Genomic DNA, 17,271 nt, shown 5'->3' on the forward strand with positions numbered 1-17,271 from the left:
AATGCTGACCTTGTTAAAACTAGCATAGCATAACTTCTGCCTAGAATTTCTGACTTAGGATTCAAATACCTAAAATACCAGTAGCATGTCAGGAACAAGTAGAACAACTTTTAAAAGTTGGTAGTGTTGAAAATTGATTGTTCTTTCCATTTGTTATATGTTTATCATATATCTATCTGTCTGTGTGCTTTTATAAAACAATATTTTATTAAAGAAAATGCAGCAATATGTTGTACAATAATAGAAAAAGGTCATACACAGGGCATTTTCAGTTTTTACCTTTCCCAACCCAAAACAACCTTAACCCCCAACCTTACACCTACTTACCTTCCCCCTACCTGCCCGCAGGCCTCTTCCACAGGAAATTAATTACTCATCCCTGTTTCTTGCTGCCCCCTGTAGGGCATGTGAGGAGCTGGTGCGAACGTTGGGTTTTGACTGGCTTCTAATGTTTATGGAAGAACATCTGCACTCCAGCACGGTGACAGCCGCCCTGTGGATCCTGGTAGTGCTGCTGTCTAACCAGAGCATTCTCAACCGCTTCAAAGAGGGCCTGTGTGGAGGAGGCTGGCTGGACCACACCGACTCTGTGCTCACCAATAAGATTGGTACCGTGCTGGGTGAGTGCAAGAAGCTGGGCTTGGTTGACCATCAGTGTTAGTACTAATTAATGTCAAAATGTAAAATTGGATACACTGAGGATTAGTATAGCATTTGACGATAAAACCAAGTACTTTGTCACCTGCTCATAATGGATTTACATTAAACTACATTCACTTAATGTAGTTTAGCAATTAGCAAGTAGAATGCAATTGCTATTTTCTTACACATTAATGTAATTGAGTATAGCTTAGGGAAGCCAGCCACGCTATCTTAAATTGCCCTCCCCTCAGCACCATAATAGCAACCAAGTGTTTTTTATTTGTTTGTTCATTTTTTTTCTGCAACCTGGCTGGCAGAGACTCCACCTCTCTCTGGCAGTGTGTTACGTCGGAGTTGGCCCTCCTTCAGTAAACAGAAAGCTGCGCAGTTTGTACGGCGCAGAGCCATGGGTTTGTCTCCTGATTCTCCCCCCCCCCCCGCCATTAGCAGATTGCCTTCTTCGTATTGTTGGCTAGGCTTGGTCGTATAGTCTTGTTCATAGGTGCCACCATTATTAAAATGGATCTCTACCTTTTTAGCTTGTGACCCACTGAAATGAGCATAGTGATCCCTCATAGTGAGCCCTTGCTGCAGGTGTAAGTGGACAGAATGGTGAACTCTGAAACCAAATGATTTCTTAAATCTCCTTCTCAGGCTATTTTTTTTATTATTATTAGTTATTGGGGGAAGCTCAGAAGCTGCAGATAGTTAGTATTACATTAGAAAAAAAATATCAGAGTAAATTTGCAAAAAAAATTTATTGTTATTTGAAATCAGTTTGTTTCAGATGGCCCCCTCAAAATCATCTCATGACTCCGATGGTCTGGACCCCTAGATGGAGAACCACTGCCTTAGTTGCTTTGTAATGAGTAGTAAATACCCCAAAAGAGCTATCCCTGCTGTAGCAGTGTCAAAATGCTGCCCTACTGTTCGCGTTATAGCCTTTGCACTATAATAGTTAACTTTGCTGTAATTCAAATATGCAGCTTTGTGTGAGTTTAGCGTTTGTGCATGTTAGCCCCCTGTTTGTTGTTTAGAACCCCTCTTCCGCTGTTCTCTTTGACTGAAACATAACATGAATTCCTTTGTAGCCACCCCCTGATAGATGTGCTGTTAAACTCCAAACTAGGCATAAAATGAGTGGGACTTGACTACCAGCCATCACTCAAACACTGGTTAGATTTAAGGTTCATGCTGGTCAGTGTCGGCGCCACAACAAATCTGATGGCCGGGCCTACGGTTTTCACGGGGGGGCATGAGCATTAGGGCTGTCAAATTTACATTCTATATTTGAATATTCTTCGATTGTGCATTTTTTAAATTAATTATTAGTTATTTGATAAATTAACCTTCGAATGTGCGCTTAGAATCCTTACTTGTGCTCTGCTCTTTTTCCCCGTTGTTTTCCATTCGCGCACAGACGCTACAAGCAGATCGCGTGAGCTTACTCGCAGCAAACAGCCCTGTGTGTCACACGCAATTACCACCTGAATGGACAAAATCACACACTGATGTTCCGCTCCGGTGTCCTGCTAACCCCGCTCCTCCACAATCACGAAATTTAAGCATTTTATTTCATTGATTATTATTATTATTGATTATGTATTTAAATGTGCTATGTGCATTAATTAATTTTAATTTTTGCATGATGTTTAAGTACTAATTTTCACATCATCACTGGGTAATTGGCGGGGGGGCACAACTTTCGTTTGGGGGGGTGAGGCCCGGCCAGTGCCCCCCCCCGTAGCGCCGACACTGATGCTGGTAAAGTTCTCCACACCACCAGTGACTTTGAGTGGTAATCAGCCATCATCTGGAGGTCGTGTTCTGCTCTTTGTGTTATATTTGTTGTGAGTTAGTGTTGCACGTGTTTAGGAAACCACCAGCTAGTTAGGCAACTGGGCAAGTATCGGACAATATCAATAAAGTTCATGCATAAAAGAGCCTGTGAGACAGGTCACAGCAGCAAAACAGATCCTGTGTCCGTGTATGTAGGTGCTGTTATGACAAGTTTGCAAAGATGTCTTTCTCATAATGAGTAAGCTAAACCTCCATGACTGAATGCTGCCCCCCCCTCCGTCCGTCCCTTATCCTCAGGCTTCAATGTGGGCCGCAGCGCCGGGGGCCGCTCCACACTACGGGAGATCAATCGGGACGCGTGTCACTTCCCAGGATTCCCTGTGCTTCAGACGCTGCTGCCCAAACACACCAATGTCCCCGAGCTCTACTTCCTGCTCATGGCCCTCTTCCTGCAGCAGCCTGTCACTGAGCTACCTGACAGCCTGCAGGTACATGTTAGTACTCCCAACTTTTGTTTGTTTGTTTTACTCTTTCTACTAATTCTGCTGCTGCTATTGCTGGTGGCTTTGGTCGGTTATCTACTCACCTGGATTTCACTGACTATTGAGTAGGCCTCTACATAGTGGTAGCTACTGCAGAAAGCTTATTTTCTTAAAATGCATTATAAGGGTGACCTTATAATGCAACAGCACACAAAGCTAATTTTCACCACCTATTAACAGCAACTAATAGTGAGCAGATGAAAGGTTAGGGTATGTATATTGGCATTATTGAAAGTTTTCATTTCAGTTAGAAAGTCCAACTGAAAATTCATAATTATCATGACATAAGATTCAAAGTGCATTTAAGATCATTTTGTTCCTTCTCTTTGAGTTCAGTAATCATGATGTAATAATTATGATCACGATATCTAGAGAAATGATCCAGAATGTCATAATAATCATAGTCATGCAACTCAACCCTTTTCAATTTACACATGTTTATACTGTGTTTAAACGACTGTATATTACCCCAGTGTGTGTGTCTTCTCAGTTTGACCTGGACTCTCTCTGGACGTTCATCTTTGGCATGCCTGCATCCAGTGGGGCGGTACTGGGCTCCATCCACAGCATGTGTACCGAGGCCGCCTTCCTCCTCCTGGCCATGTTGCGCAGCATGCTCAACCTGGTGAGCCTCACCACCTTCCCACTATCCAAAAAACAAATATGAAACTTGGAAAAATAGATTTTTCATATTTGTGAAAAGTAAGGGCTTTGGGTATCTGCGGACAGGAATATTAATCTCGGTGAAAATCATTGCTGAAGGCTTTCACTGAGTTGAGCAGCATTTCAGCCAGCTGTGCTTATGAATTATGGAAATCGAAAGGTACTGAAGTTTATCTGGAACGTAACCAAAAACTTCTTAGTAAGTTATTAGAAATCTTTTATTCGGTCACCAGAAAGTTAGTCTCACGCTCAAAAATACCAGGGCATATGTCTGGGGCTTTATAACAACCAAAAGGAGCCATTAGAAACTCACTGGAGGTGCAAATAGGCCGGAAATGTCAGCCCTAGTCAGATTGATACCAAAAATGTTCAGGCCCATCCATTTTCTTTCTGTTGTCACTGATCCCGTTGGAGCAAATTACCATGACCCAAGGCACCTCAATAGTTGATTCTGGTTTGACTCTGAACCAGCTAAAGAAAAAAAAGAAAAAGATGTAGCAAGCGTTCCCATCATCAGCTCATCCTGACTTCTGCACCAGTACAAGTCACCCGATATTGATCAGGAATGTTCAAATGTTGGTCCTCAAAAAGAGTTTTATGAGCAAAGGTCTTGCAGTTACTCTGAATTATGAAATTAATCAAAAACATAGTTTGTTTTACGATATTAATTTTGCAAGGGTATGACTTTTTTTAAAAAAATTGGCTTAGTAATATCTCATCTTGGAATGTGGCTTTTTCATTCAGTGGCAACGGTGTGTTTTTTGTATGTCTTCTTTCAGCCGTGGCAGTCAGAGGAGGAGGGCTCCTGGCTCAGGGAGTACCCTGTCACCCTGATGCAGTTCTTCAGGTATCTCTACCACAACTTGCCTGACCTGGCGCCCATGTGGCACAGCCCTGAGTTCCTGTGCGCCCTGGCTGCCACAGTATTCCCCTTCAACATCAGGCCGTACTCCGAAATGGTACGTTTTCACTGGGTATAGGAAACAGGGCGTGAGGCTGAGCACTGTTAATTACAAAAACCTTGAAAGCACAAACTTGACTGCAGCAATGTCAATTCAAAAGAGGCTGCACTGTTTTGTCATTGGTCCAGGTTTAGGTCGCCATGACAGTTTGGTTGAAAAAGGTTTTTTTTTTTTGGTAGTTTGCTTTGCAGAGCCCAAAATAAAACTGAACACTGAGGTACAAATTAAACAGTTATTTTTATTGACCAAATTAGGTTGCAAATAAAAGGAAAAAGGCAAGTTACTCACAGGCCAAATTTAGCATGTTAAACAAAATGACCAAAATATTATTTAAAAGTATAGGTATGCAATAGAAAATAGGATATTTAGACGTCTTTTGCACAGCATGAATAAATTGTAAAATAAACATTATTTACTTAGCACTTTTCAAAACAGTGTTACAAAGTGCCTAATAGAGCTAAAACCAAAAATACAGTGACAGGCCAGTACCAGTATAACATTTCCTGCTCCAGTAGCCAGCTGCGGTTTGTTTGTGGCTCTGCGTACTTTTTAACTTTTAACAACTCCTTGGAGACCTTTGGATTATTTTAATTGATTTTATGGTTTGCCTATTTTATGGATTTTTACCCCGTCATCAATTGCTGCACTGACGCCCTGCACTCCTGGTGAGAACCGTGTGGACTCAACCCTCAGCTGACAGCGCTAACGGAGCTAACTTTCTTGTCCGTGAACATCAATCTACCAGTTTAATATTACTATGCCTTGTGAGGACTGCCTAAATCAACAAATGACATTACTAGCCTCAGGGATATCTGACAGCTTTAAGATGAACTGCGGAAAAAATTACTCTCTTTTGTCCGATTTTGATTGATACCGCAGCCTCACAGTCCAAAATTATCTGTTATGAACTCGGCCATCTCTGATACCATCCCCTGGGACCCATCATCTCATTTCCAGCCTTCCTCCTGCTCCACTCCCAGCTTACAGGCTACCTGGTGGGATGTGGTAGTCAGATGTGGTAGTCAGATGTGGCAAGACGGAAAGACTCCGAGCTGCCTCGTCTTCGCCCATAAACCTCTCACGTTGTTTTTCCATGCTACTGGCTGATGCCATGGTTCACCTTGTTGATGCCCCCATGGCCAGTGTACTCCTGTTGCAACAGCTGCGGTGGCTGACCCAGCTCTCGCTTCCGCCGCTGCCGTGTTTCCTCTTGCACGGGTTCCCCTGCACCGTCCTCTCCGGTGTTCGCACTCCCAGTCCCAATGCCACTTCTTCAGGCCAACAGCATTCATCTCCTATATATATATAAATGGATAAATATATACTATGTATTTTATATAATATTAGTAGAAACAGGGAACTAGCTGAAAGAAGAATTTAGAAATTCTTCAGTCATAGCAAAAATCTTCATAGTTATGACATACCTTGTTTTGCATGCATACTTAGTATCTCCAGTATTCTATTTATTATTCCATTTATTTCTTTTTTCTTTTTTGTTGCCATTCTTCATTCTTTTCTGTTCTTTTTTTTTTGTGTGAATGAAGTACTGAAAGCTGCTATAAACCAGAGTCAAATTCCTTGTATGCACAAGCACACTTGGCCAATAAAGTTAATTCTGATTCTGATTCTAATAAGGAAAAGACCACAGCAAAATTACTGAACTGCCTTTTCACTGAAATACAATTTGTGAGGATAATGAAAGCCTGAAATTCTTGGGCAGGGCGGGCGTTCCATAGCTTTGGGGCCCCGACTGCAAAAGCACAATCACCTCTTCACTAACCGAGAGTAGGGAGAAGTCACAGCGCCCTGCCTGAGGATCTTGGGGTTTACTCTGGCATGTAGGGAATTAAAAGGTCAGTGAGAACTCAGTGCCAGACTGCATAGTGCTCTGTATGTTAAAAAAATAATCTTGAAGTCAATTCCATTGCTTATAGGCAGACAAGGAAGGGAGCTAAAATGGGTGCGATGTGGTCCCGTCTCTTTGTATTGATTGAATGTCTCTCTGCTGCATTTTGGATCAACTGCAGGCGGGAGAGGGATTTCTGGATGAGGCTAGAGTGAAGAGTCTTGCATTTGCTTAATCTGAGATAAAACAAAAGCATGGATGACTTTCTCAAGGCTGGCAGAGGATAAAAGAAATTAGAAATATTCCTCAAAAGAAGGAAACAAGACTGCGAATTTTGTCTCGCATCAGGTTGATTGAATTTTACGAACGATGTCAAACCAAACCAGGACAATCTCTGTTTTGTTTTCATTGATTTTTGTGAACATTTTGAGATGGACAGTTTTTTATATATGAGAGGCAAGCTTTGAGATGATGTAGGTTAGCAGTAATACCAGTTTTATGGGGGACATACAACTTTGTCATCAGTGTAGCAGTGAAAAGAGATATTGTGCTTTTGAATGATTTGACCCAACAGGCATCTATATTGCAAAAAGGATGGACCACAAAAACCTGTAATAAAATAAAAACAACTCCTTCCCTTCATTTCAGGTCAGTGACTTGGATGATGAGGCGGGGTCTCCCACAGAGGAATTCAAGGCCTTTGCCGGCGACTCAGGGATGAACCGCAGCCAGTCTGAGTACTGCAATGTGGGCTCCAAGACCTATTTGACCAACCACCCAGCCAAGAAGTATGTCTTTGATTTCATGAGGGTCCTAATCATGGACAACTTGTGCATGACCCCGGCCAGCAAGCAAACACCCATTATTGACCTGCTGTTGGAGGTGAGTAGAATACTGCAGGAAGTTGGTTGTCTCCAGGGTTGAAAATGAAAATATTCTGTCCACTGTTTAGTCACTGTTATTATTCCAAATCCAAATGCTTTTAACAGAATAGAACAGGACCTTTTAGTGATAGGTAACTACCTACCGCAGTAGCTGGTGGACAAATGTACCAGCATTTAACTGGTAGCCGGTTATAATTTCTGAACCATGGATTGTGTCCATTCAGGGCAGCTGTGGTGAATTTACAATTCTTTCTTTTGTTATGGCTCAAAGTTCACAGATGGTCCCATTTACTTCAGATGCTGAGAATTTTTGAGGCTGGATTAAATATTCTGCTCTTAAACCCAAATGAGCTTTTGATAAATCAGTCTCCATCTGCGTGACTCTGTTTTGATGAGGTTCTCGTATCCCGGAGTATTCTGAGTTTGATTATGTTTTGTTTTGGTTTTCTTTTCTTTTCTTGCCAGGCCTCTCCGGAGCGCTCTACCCGAACCCAACAGAAGGAGTTTCAGTCCTACATCCTGGATGGGGTCATGGAACACCTGCTAGCTGCTGACGTCCTTCTGGGTCAGAGAACCTTCCTGACACACCTTACTCACACCTACAGCAAGGCCAGGACACTTAATTACAACTTGTTATTTAATAGGCTACAGGTGCCTTTAAGGCCCAAAATTACCAGCGACTGTGGGTCAAATTGTGCATATGTTGAGAGTAACAGTATGGAAACAACATGGAGCCCCCAGCCCATAGCATCAGGCCAGGGCACTGGTCATGCCATTATGGTACATCCCATAATTCGCCTGCCACTTTTAATATTTTCTAGGACAGCTATTTTTCAGAATCAGAATCGCATTTATCGCCAGGTACAAGAACATACAAGGAATTTGTCTTGGTATGTTGGTGTAATGGGGGAAAGACTAACAGTACATAGTAAAGATAAAAGTTAAAAAGAATAATAAAAAAAAATATATACAAGATAAAATAAAATTAAGATAAAAGAAAATGTAAGGTACAATCACCACCGGTTCAGAGTTGAAACACGAGAGACCACATGGCATGAGCTGAATTTACAAAAAGTTAAATGAGATTTTTAAGAAGTTATTAACAGAATAAGAGTTATTCATAGGGTAGTGCAGGTTTTGTGCAAGATGTCCATATACAGAGAGCACAGTAGGGAATATAGAAGGAGGGTTGGCAGTGTCAGGATTTGTGTGTGTCTGGGGCCTTGTTAGAAAGGCTTTCTGCAGTAGGGAAGAAGAAGCTGTTCTTGTGGTGCAAGGTTCTGGTTTTTATAGACCTAAGCCTCTTGCCAGAGAGGAGTGTTTTGAAGAGACCATGGCCCGGGTGGGAAGGGTCGACCATCATCTTTCTTGCTCACCTCAATGTCCTGGAGGTGTACAGGTCATGGGGGGAAGGCAGGTTGCAGCCAATCACCCTCTTGGGCAAAGAAAATTATACGTTGCAGTCTGCCCTGTCCTTAGCAGTGGCAGCAGCATACCAAATAGTGATGGAGGAGATAAGGATGTACTCAATGATGGCAGTGTAAAAGTGCACCAACATTGGCTTTGGCAGGTTGAACTTTTTTAGCTGCTACAGGAATTACAGCCGCTGCTCTGCTTTCTTAGTGAGGGAGCTGATGTTCAGCTCCCACTTGAGGTCCTGGGTGATGATGGTGCCCAGGAAGCAGAAGGTTTCCACAGTGTTGACTGGGGAGTCACACAGGGTGATGGGAGGCAGGTGGGGCCGGGTACTTTCTTAAGTCCTCAACTATCTCATACGTCTTTAGAGCATTGAGCTTCAAGTTGTTTTGGTTGGACCAGGACACCAGATGGTAAATCTCTCACCTGTGGGCAAGCTCATCCCCACCAGAGATGTGCCCAATAAGGGTGGTGCCATCAGCAAACTTCAGGAACTTGACTGACTGGTGACTAGAGGTGAAGCTGTTTGTGTACAAGGAGAAGAGTAGAGGGGAAAGGACACAGCCTTGAGGGGAACCAGTGCTGATGGTCAGGGAGTCAGAGATGTGTTTCCCCAGCTTCATGTACTACTTCCTGTCAGATAGGAAGTCGTTGATCCACCTGCAGGTGGGGTCAGGCATGTGCAGCTGGGAGAAATTGTTCTGCAGCAGATCCAGGATGATGATGTTGAAGGCGGAGCTGAAATTCACAAACAGGATCCTGTCATAGGTTCCTGCAGAGTCCAGGTGCTGGAGGATGACATGAAGTGCCATGTTTACTGCCTTTTCCACAGACCTGTTGGCTCTTTAGCGAACTGCAGGGAGTCCAGGAGTGAGTCAGTGATAGTTTTAAGGCGGGACAGAACAAGGTACTCTAAAGACTTAATTACCACAGAGGTCAGGGTGACGGGTCCGTAGTCATTTAGTCCTGTGGTCCTTGATTTTGTGGGGACAGGGATAATGGTGAAGGTCTTGAAGTATGCTGGTACGTGGCATGTCTTCAATGAGGTGTTAAAAATGTCTTTGAAGACCAGAGACAGTTGATTGGCACAGTGCTTCAGGGTGGAGGGAGAGACAGAGACTGGTCCAGCTGCTTTGCAGGGGTTCTGTCTTAAACAGCCTGTAATGTCCCTCTCCGTCCTGAAGAGGGAGAGACTCATGGTGCCATTTTGTCTCATTTTTTGATGGAAAATCATTTTAATCAGTGGTTGCTTACCTGTTAAAGTTGCTTGAAGAGTAGCCAAACCTACCACCCGCTGTGGCAATGTATTGCCCCCAGCATTTGGCTGGATTTAAATGATTAATGAAAATGCATAGACAGGCTGGACTGCTGATTAGGCACGAAACAGGTGAACGTCCTGCTGAAATACTGACACTGAATTCTTTGTTGGATCCGTGTGACGCTGGAAATGTTGCATCATGAGTCAGCAAGCTGCTCTCTAAAGCCCAGGAACACTGAAAACCATGTGCAAGGCATTTTAAATGACTATATATCCTGTAAAGTTTGAATTACTTCTGTAATAGCTACCAGTATATAAAGTACTAAAGCAAGACAGATAAAGAAAAAAATCTAAACGAGGACCATACGATCTACTGTACATAACATACATTAAACGAATAAAGAAGGACTTAAATGATTGCTACCACTGTATACTCTACTAATGCAGGATAAATACATGAAAGAGGACTTCTTCATTGGCTATCACTGAATTATAACAGAGTCTCCTCTTCCGTCTCTCATACTCTCCAGGTGAAGATGCTTCCCTGCCCATCGGCAGTGGAGGCAGCTACCAGACGCTGGTCAACAACGTGTTTTACTTCACCCAGCGCGTGGTGGACAAACTGTGGCAGGGCATGTTCAACAAGGAGTCTAAGCTGGTGGTGGACTTCATTGTGCAGCTGATAGGACAGGTACCAGCATGGAAGCCTTTTTTTTTCTTTCGGGGCATCAGTAAAACTTAACAAAAAAGATGTAAGAACTTGTTTTTGTTATTTTTTATTAAATGGTTGAATATTGATAACATCTGTTGAATAACTATTAGTTTCACTTGAGATGAATAGTCCACTTTGCTCTCCTTTTGTGGAGCCAACATAGACTGCTGTAGGGGCTATTTTAAGGTGCTCTGTGGAGAAGCTTCTACATTTTGTTGCACACATCAGGACATAGAATGCTTCCTATGCAGCATTTGCTGGAAGATGTCAGTTGCAAAAGCATTTACGAAAAACCTGAAAGGTCTACAGCTGTTTTGGTCAAAAAAGAGAAACAAAAAAATAATCAACAATTGACTTTTTAGCAGGCTAATAACTAGAGGATTAGGATCGTGGCTCAAGATCATGGCAGGTTACCTGTCTGAGTGGCTGCCAGCACAGACAAACCTTCTGTTCTCTGCCAACATCTACCCACATGATGTGGCTTATGGCACTTTCCCTTTCTTCCTGTCAGCAGTGAGCTCGTCAGCCTTGTGTGTTGGGCTCAAAGCCTTCCTCCCAGGCATCTTAGGAGCCAGACAGAAGGCATCTGTGCTCTGCCTCCTCCAGATGGGAGAATGAATTGAGCCCTCTGTGAGTCCTTCTCCCACAAATACAAGCAAACTCAAGATTAAATTAGGCAAGATAGCAGCCGTTTAACTGCTAAGATCATTTTCTCATTTTAACCAATAAGGGCTCTAAATTAGATTTGACTTAACCCCCCCCCCCAATGATGGACAGGTGGTTTATCCGTACCGTGTCTTTGTGTATGTATGTGTGCACATATTAGTGTGCTTATAATCTTTCATACATACACGTATATGTTTTTGAGGTACCAGGTGTTTCTGTATAGGTACTACTGCATATTAGATTTTATATGCAATACTTTTTGTGCCCATGTAACAGTTTTATGAGTTTTGTGTTTTCTTACATATTTGCTTAAGTGCTGCTGCAGCCCTATGAGAAATTGTGTGTGTATATATATATACTAGAAGAACCCCGCTACAATGTAGCAGTTTGGTTATCCACCCGTCTAAATCTCCCTCCTCTTCATCCTGCCAGCTAACCGCCTTCCCCCTGCCCCTAAACCCCCCCCCACTCCAACTCCCTCCCCCCAAATGCTCAGAATCATCTGAAATGCCGAGAAAAGTGGTTTACCCCCCATTCCAACTCCCTCCCCCCAAATGCTCAGAATCATCTGAAAATGCCGAGAAAAGTGGTTTTTTTAGCCATTTTTAGAAAATGCATATTTTGCATAATTATGCATAATTATGCATAATTATTTTAATTTTCTGCTATTTTTCTGGTCCTCTCTGGAACAATACGTACCACCTCCAAAAAAAATTAGGATCATAAGTGCATTTTTGCAAAAATGCATATATTTTGCATAATGCCAAAACATTTCTAAGTCCCAGAAATTTTTTTTTATATAGGTGAAAAAATCAAAGATGCTCAGAATCATCTGAAATGCCGAGAAAAGTGGGTTTTTAGCCATTTTTAGAAAAATGCATATTTTACATATTTATGCATAATTATGCATAATTTTAATTTCCTGGGATTTTTCCCTTACTCTCTGAGACAATACCTACCACCTCCAAAAAGAATTAGGATCATAAATGCTTTAGTTTTCGGTCCCACTATCTACACTAACTAACACACACACACACAAACTAACACCACACACACACACATTACGAAAATATATGAGCAGATACTATATCCACACGGATACTGGAAAAAAAGTTTTAGTGCATTGCAGTACAAGCCTGTTTCGTGCATCTCGCACTCATCAGCTGTTTTTATATACATAACTTTGTTAAAAGAAACACTCAATGGTAGGGAAAGTGCTCAACAAATGAGCAAAATAAAATAATAAATAAAATAATAATAATAATATATACAGTGCATCCGGAAAGTATTCACACCCCTTCACTTTCCCCACATTTTTTTATGTTACAGCCTTATTCCAAAATGGATTAAATTCCTTTTTTTCTCATCAATCCACATACAATACCCCATAATGACAAAGCAAAAAAGGTTTTGTAGATATTTTTGCAAATTTATTAAAAATAAAAAACTGAAATATTGCATGTACATAAGTATTCACACCCTTTACTCAGTACTTGGTTGAGGCACCCTTGGCAGCGATTACAGCCTCAAGTCTTCTTGGGTATGAAGCTACAAGCTTGGCACACCTATATTTGGGGTATTTCTCCCATTCTTCTCTGCAGATACTCTCGAGCTCTGTAAGGTTAGATGGGGAGCGTCACTGCACAGCTATTTTCAGGTCTTTCAGAGATGTTCAATGGGGTTCCAGTCTGGGCTCTGGCTGGGCCACTCAAGGACGTTCACAGACTTGTCCCGAAGCCACTCCTTCGTTGTCTTGGCTGTGTGCTTAGGGTCGTTGTCATGTTGAAAGGTAAACCTTCGTCCCAGTCTGAGGTCCTGAGCGCTCTGGAGCAGGTTTTCATCAAGGATCTCTCTGTACTTTGCTCCATTCATCTTTCCCTCGATCCTGACTAGTCTCCCAGTTTCTGCCACTGAAGAACATCCCCACAGCGTGATGCTGCCACCACCATGCTTCACTGTAGGGATGGTATTAGCAAGGTGATGAGAGGTGCCTAGTTTCCTCCAGACGTGACATTTGGCATTCAGGCCAAAGAGTTCAATCTTGGTTTCATCAGACCAGAGAATTTTGTTTCTCATGGTCTGAAAGTCCTTTAGGTGCTTTCTGGCAAACTCCAAGTGGGCTGTCATATGCCTTTTACTGAGCAGAGACTTCCGTCTGGCCACTCTACCATAAAGGCCTGATTGGTGGAGTGCTGCAGAGATGGTTGTCCTTCCGGAAGGTTCTCCCATCTCTACAGAGGAACGCTGGAGCTCTGTCAGAGTGACCATCGGGTTCTTGGTCACCTCCCTGACCAAGGCCCTTCTCCCCTGATTGCTCAGTTTGGCTGGGCGGCCAGCTCTAGGAAGAGTCCTGGTGGATCCAAACTTCTTCCATTTATGAATGATGGAGACCACTGTGCTCTTCGGGACCTTCAAAGCTGTAGAAATTTTTTTGTACCCTTCCCCAGATCTGTGCCTCGATTTCTGCTCTGACATGTACTGTCAATAGTGGGACCTTATATACACAGGTGTGTGCCTTTCCAAATCATGTCCAATCCATTGAATTTACTATAGGTGGACTCCAATCAAGATGTAGAAACATCTCAAGGATGATCAGTGGAAACAGGATGAACCTGAGCTCAATTTTGAGTGTCATAGCAAAGGGCGTGAATACTTATGTACATGCAATATTTCAGTTTTTTATTTTTAATAAATTTGCAAAAATTTCTACAAAAACTTTTTGACTTTGTCATTATGGGGTATTGTGTGTAGATTGATGAGAAAAAAAAGGAATTTAATCCATTTTGGAATAAGGCTGTAACATAAAATGTGGGTAAAGTGAAGGGGTGTGAATACTTTCCGGATGCACCGTATATTATACAGAGTCTGAATATGGCGGGGGGGGGGGGTTCTCTGATGGTTTTCACTGTGCAATAATTTAGTAAAAGAGGGATTTTCCAGCTCATTATTTCTTCCTATGTGTGTTATAGACTTTGGACTGTGCTCTTATGTAATGCCCGAGGCTTCATACTGCTGTGCCAGTGAGTGGATCAAGAGATTAATCTTCAAATTAATTTTTCCGACTATAATACTCCATTGTTTTTTGGTAGTATTCTGGTGGGGTGGATGGCGTAGTGGTTTCAGGAGTGAGACAGCAATCTTTTGCGCTGTTTAGACAACTACAATTGATTTTTTTTTTATTAGAGTCTTGAACCCCCTTTCCCAGCCCACATGGGAATCCATACCGCATACTGCCATAGTCTTCAGTAGAATTATATTTTAACACAAACGCACAACTAAAACACCAAAATTAGGGCTGTTGATCGATTAAAAAAATTGGTTAATCTCAGTTTTTCTGTGAATAATCATAATTAATTGCTATTTTTCTCAAGACCGTAGCTTGTAATAATGGATATTTAAATCAAAATCAGAATTGATGTAGAATCAACATAAAGGAAGTCTATTTAAATTCAAATACTACTGTTTAATTAATAGCATCTTTTTAACTTTGAATACAGATTCTCTCCTGTGAACTACAGATTTGCAATAAAACCATCAAGGCCACCAACATGCACTGGTAGCTTGAAAGGCATATTTTTTATATGCACTAACAGAAATAACACCAAAACCAAGGCCTGCATGTTAAAGTGCCAGTTGAATTTCAAAACCACCAAGGCCATTAAAATTAGATATCAGCTTAGAAGGCAATAATTTCTTGAATGAACTAATATAAATGACAGTTAACAACAAAAAAAAAGGGTTCCATGCTCAATTGCAAGTTGAATTTAAAGTGCTGTGAATTCATGACGTTCATTACGTGTTCATAATGGCGCATCACAGAACCCCATATGCAATGGTGCAGCATAGTGGAATAGAGTAATGAGGGCTTGGAGCAAATAAAGACTACTGCTGTGAGTTGGTTACTCACTGTAACAGTCCAGCGAGGAGCAGAGTCGGTGGGAAAAGACAGCTCTCCATCCTCCGACAAGCAGCGCACAACCGAATTTCCTGATATCCCTGTGAAACAGCCGCCACAGGAAGTAAACAAACACAGCTGTGTTGATTTTTTTTAACGCGTTAAATATTTCAAATTAATCACAAAAATTAACTTGTGAGGAGGGTGTTCGGGTAGTGTAGTGGTCTGTTCCGTTGCCTACCAACACAGGGATCCCAGTTCGAATCCCCATGTTGCTTCCGGCTTGGTCGGTCGTCCCTACAGACACAATTGTCCGTGTCTGCAGGTGGGAATCCAAATGTGTGGGTATGTGTCCTGGTGGCTGCACTAGCACCTCCTCTGGTTGGTCGGGGCACCTGTTCGGGGGGGAGGGGGAACTGGGGGGGGGGGGATAGCGTGACCCTCCCACATGCTACGTCCCCCTGGTGAAACTCCTCACTGTCAGATGAAAAGAAGCGGCTGGCGACTCCGCGTGTATCGGAGGAGGCATGTGGTAGTCTGCAGCCCTCCCCGGCTTGGAAGACGGAGTGGAGAAGCGACCAGGACGGCTTGGAAGAGTGGGTTAATTGGCCAAGTACAATTGGGGAGAAAAGGGGGCCCCCCTCCCCCCAAAAAAATAAAAAATTAACTTGTTTATGTTGACAGCAGTAACCAAAATATAATGTTTACTATATCAAATCCTCTTGGAGTTGGGTCTGTGGTGCAGGACACAACAGAAAGCACAGCATCAAATAAACAGGTGGACCGCATCCATATGGCTGAACACAGTAGTCACGCTGCAGAAAGTGAAGTTTGGATGTTTGCTGTGTTTTTTGGTTCTCCATACGTAGACCATGACTCACTTCACCCCGTCTCCTTGCTGGGTAGTTTTTCTTTAACCTGTTTTCTCATGGAGTCCTTAAAATCCTCCCTGCTACCACAAGATTAAACCAACAAGGAAACAGTCACACCCCGGAGCGACTTAACTCAGCTGTTCAAACTAAGCTTCTTTCTGCAGACATGTTTCCATGGCTGTGTCCTCAGCCAGACTGTAACGTCGGCTCAGCTCTGCGTCTAAACTAACACGCCAAATCCATTTCTGTTGTTTGTATCACCTCCTTCTCTAACAAGCCTTCTTTACTTAAACGTGCAAGTTTTCATCCACTCCTTACTTCAAATGCTCCATCCTCAATCTCGGTCTGTCTGTCATCTGTATCTAAATCTCAATTCTGTCTCCTGCCCTCCTATACCTTCTCTGTTTGTCCATCCATCTATCCATCCACCCAACCTTCTCCACATTTTCTCCTGTTATCTCTGTTTCTCTATCAATCTAACAATCTATTCATCTTTATATCCTTCTTTGTGTCTCTTTCCGTCTGTCCCCCTCCATCCCCTCCTCTTATTACCTCACAACTACTTCAAGTCTCTGTCTGACCATATCTTGCTCTCTTTTCTCCTCCCCTCCCTCACTATTCTTTTCTTCTGACCCCTCCCCCTCTCTCCCTCCTTGTTCTGCTCAGTCTAAGCGGCGTTCCCAGGGCCTGTCACTGGACACCATCTACCACTGCCTGAACAGGACGGTGCTCTACCAGCTCTGCCGACCCCATAAGACCGTGGCCCAACAGGTGGCCCTGCTGGATGCCTTGCGGGTGCTGACCGTCAACCGCAACCTGGTTCTGGGGCCGGGGAACCACGACCAGGACTTTGTGGCCTGCCTGGCGCACTGCTTCATCTGCCTACACAGCGGGAGGTAGGTTGGCCAGTAGGCGCTGGGGGGCCGGTTTGTCCAGAGTGGGGGGAATCTGAAGGATGTGTGTGGGATTGTGTGTGTGTACGTTTAAGTTACGTTTCACGAACTCCAAAATGGCTGAGAGGGTTATTGCATTGTGACATCATCCACAATAGCTCGCTGGAAAAAAGAAAAACGATGGAGGTGCATTCCCCGTGCCAATCCCGGACAATATGAC

At 42.9% G+C, this 17,271-nt stretch overlaps 1 protein-coding gene across 1 annotated transcript in view; it reads left to right on the forward strand.

The window, feature by feature from the left end:
- The window catches only part of wdfy3 (WD repeat and FYVE domain containing 3), a 202,712-nt gene that overhangs the window by 120,711 nt on the left and 64,730 nt on the right, over nucleotides 1–17,271 (forward strand). Inside the window, exons 29-36 of the mRNA XM_056274002.1 lie at nucleotides 403–620; nucleotides 2,740–2,936; nucleotides 3,475–3,609; nucleotides 4,427–4,606; nucleotides 7,104–7,337; nucleotides 7,805–7,904; nucleotides 10,544–10,704; nucleotides 16,825–17,054. Of these exons, the coding sequence (XP_056129977.1) occupies nucleotides 403–620; nucleotides 2,740–2,936; nucleotides 3,475–3,609; nucleotides 4,427–4,606; nucleotides 7,104–7,337; nucleotides 7,805–7,904; nucleotides 10,544–10,704; nucleotides 16,825–17,054 (1,455 nt within the window). The remainder of the gene's footprint in view (nucleotides 1–402; nucleotides 621–2,739; nucleotides 2,937–3,474; nucleotides 3,610–4,426; nucleotides 4,607–7,103; nucleotides 7,338–7,804; nucleotides 7,905–10,543; nucleotides 10,705–16,824; nucleotides 17,055–17,271) is intronic.

The sequence above is a fragment of the Lampris incognitus genome, chromosome 1 (genome assembly GCF_029633865.1).
Source record: "Lampris incognitus isolate fLamInc1 chromosome 1, fLamInc1.hap2, whole genome shotgun sequence".
Lineage (NCBI taxonomy): Eukaryota > Metazoa > Chordata > Actinopteri > Lampriformes > Lampridae > Lampris > Lampris incognitus.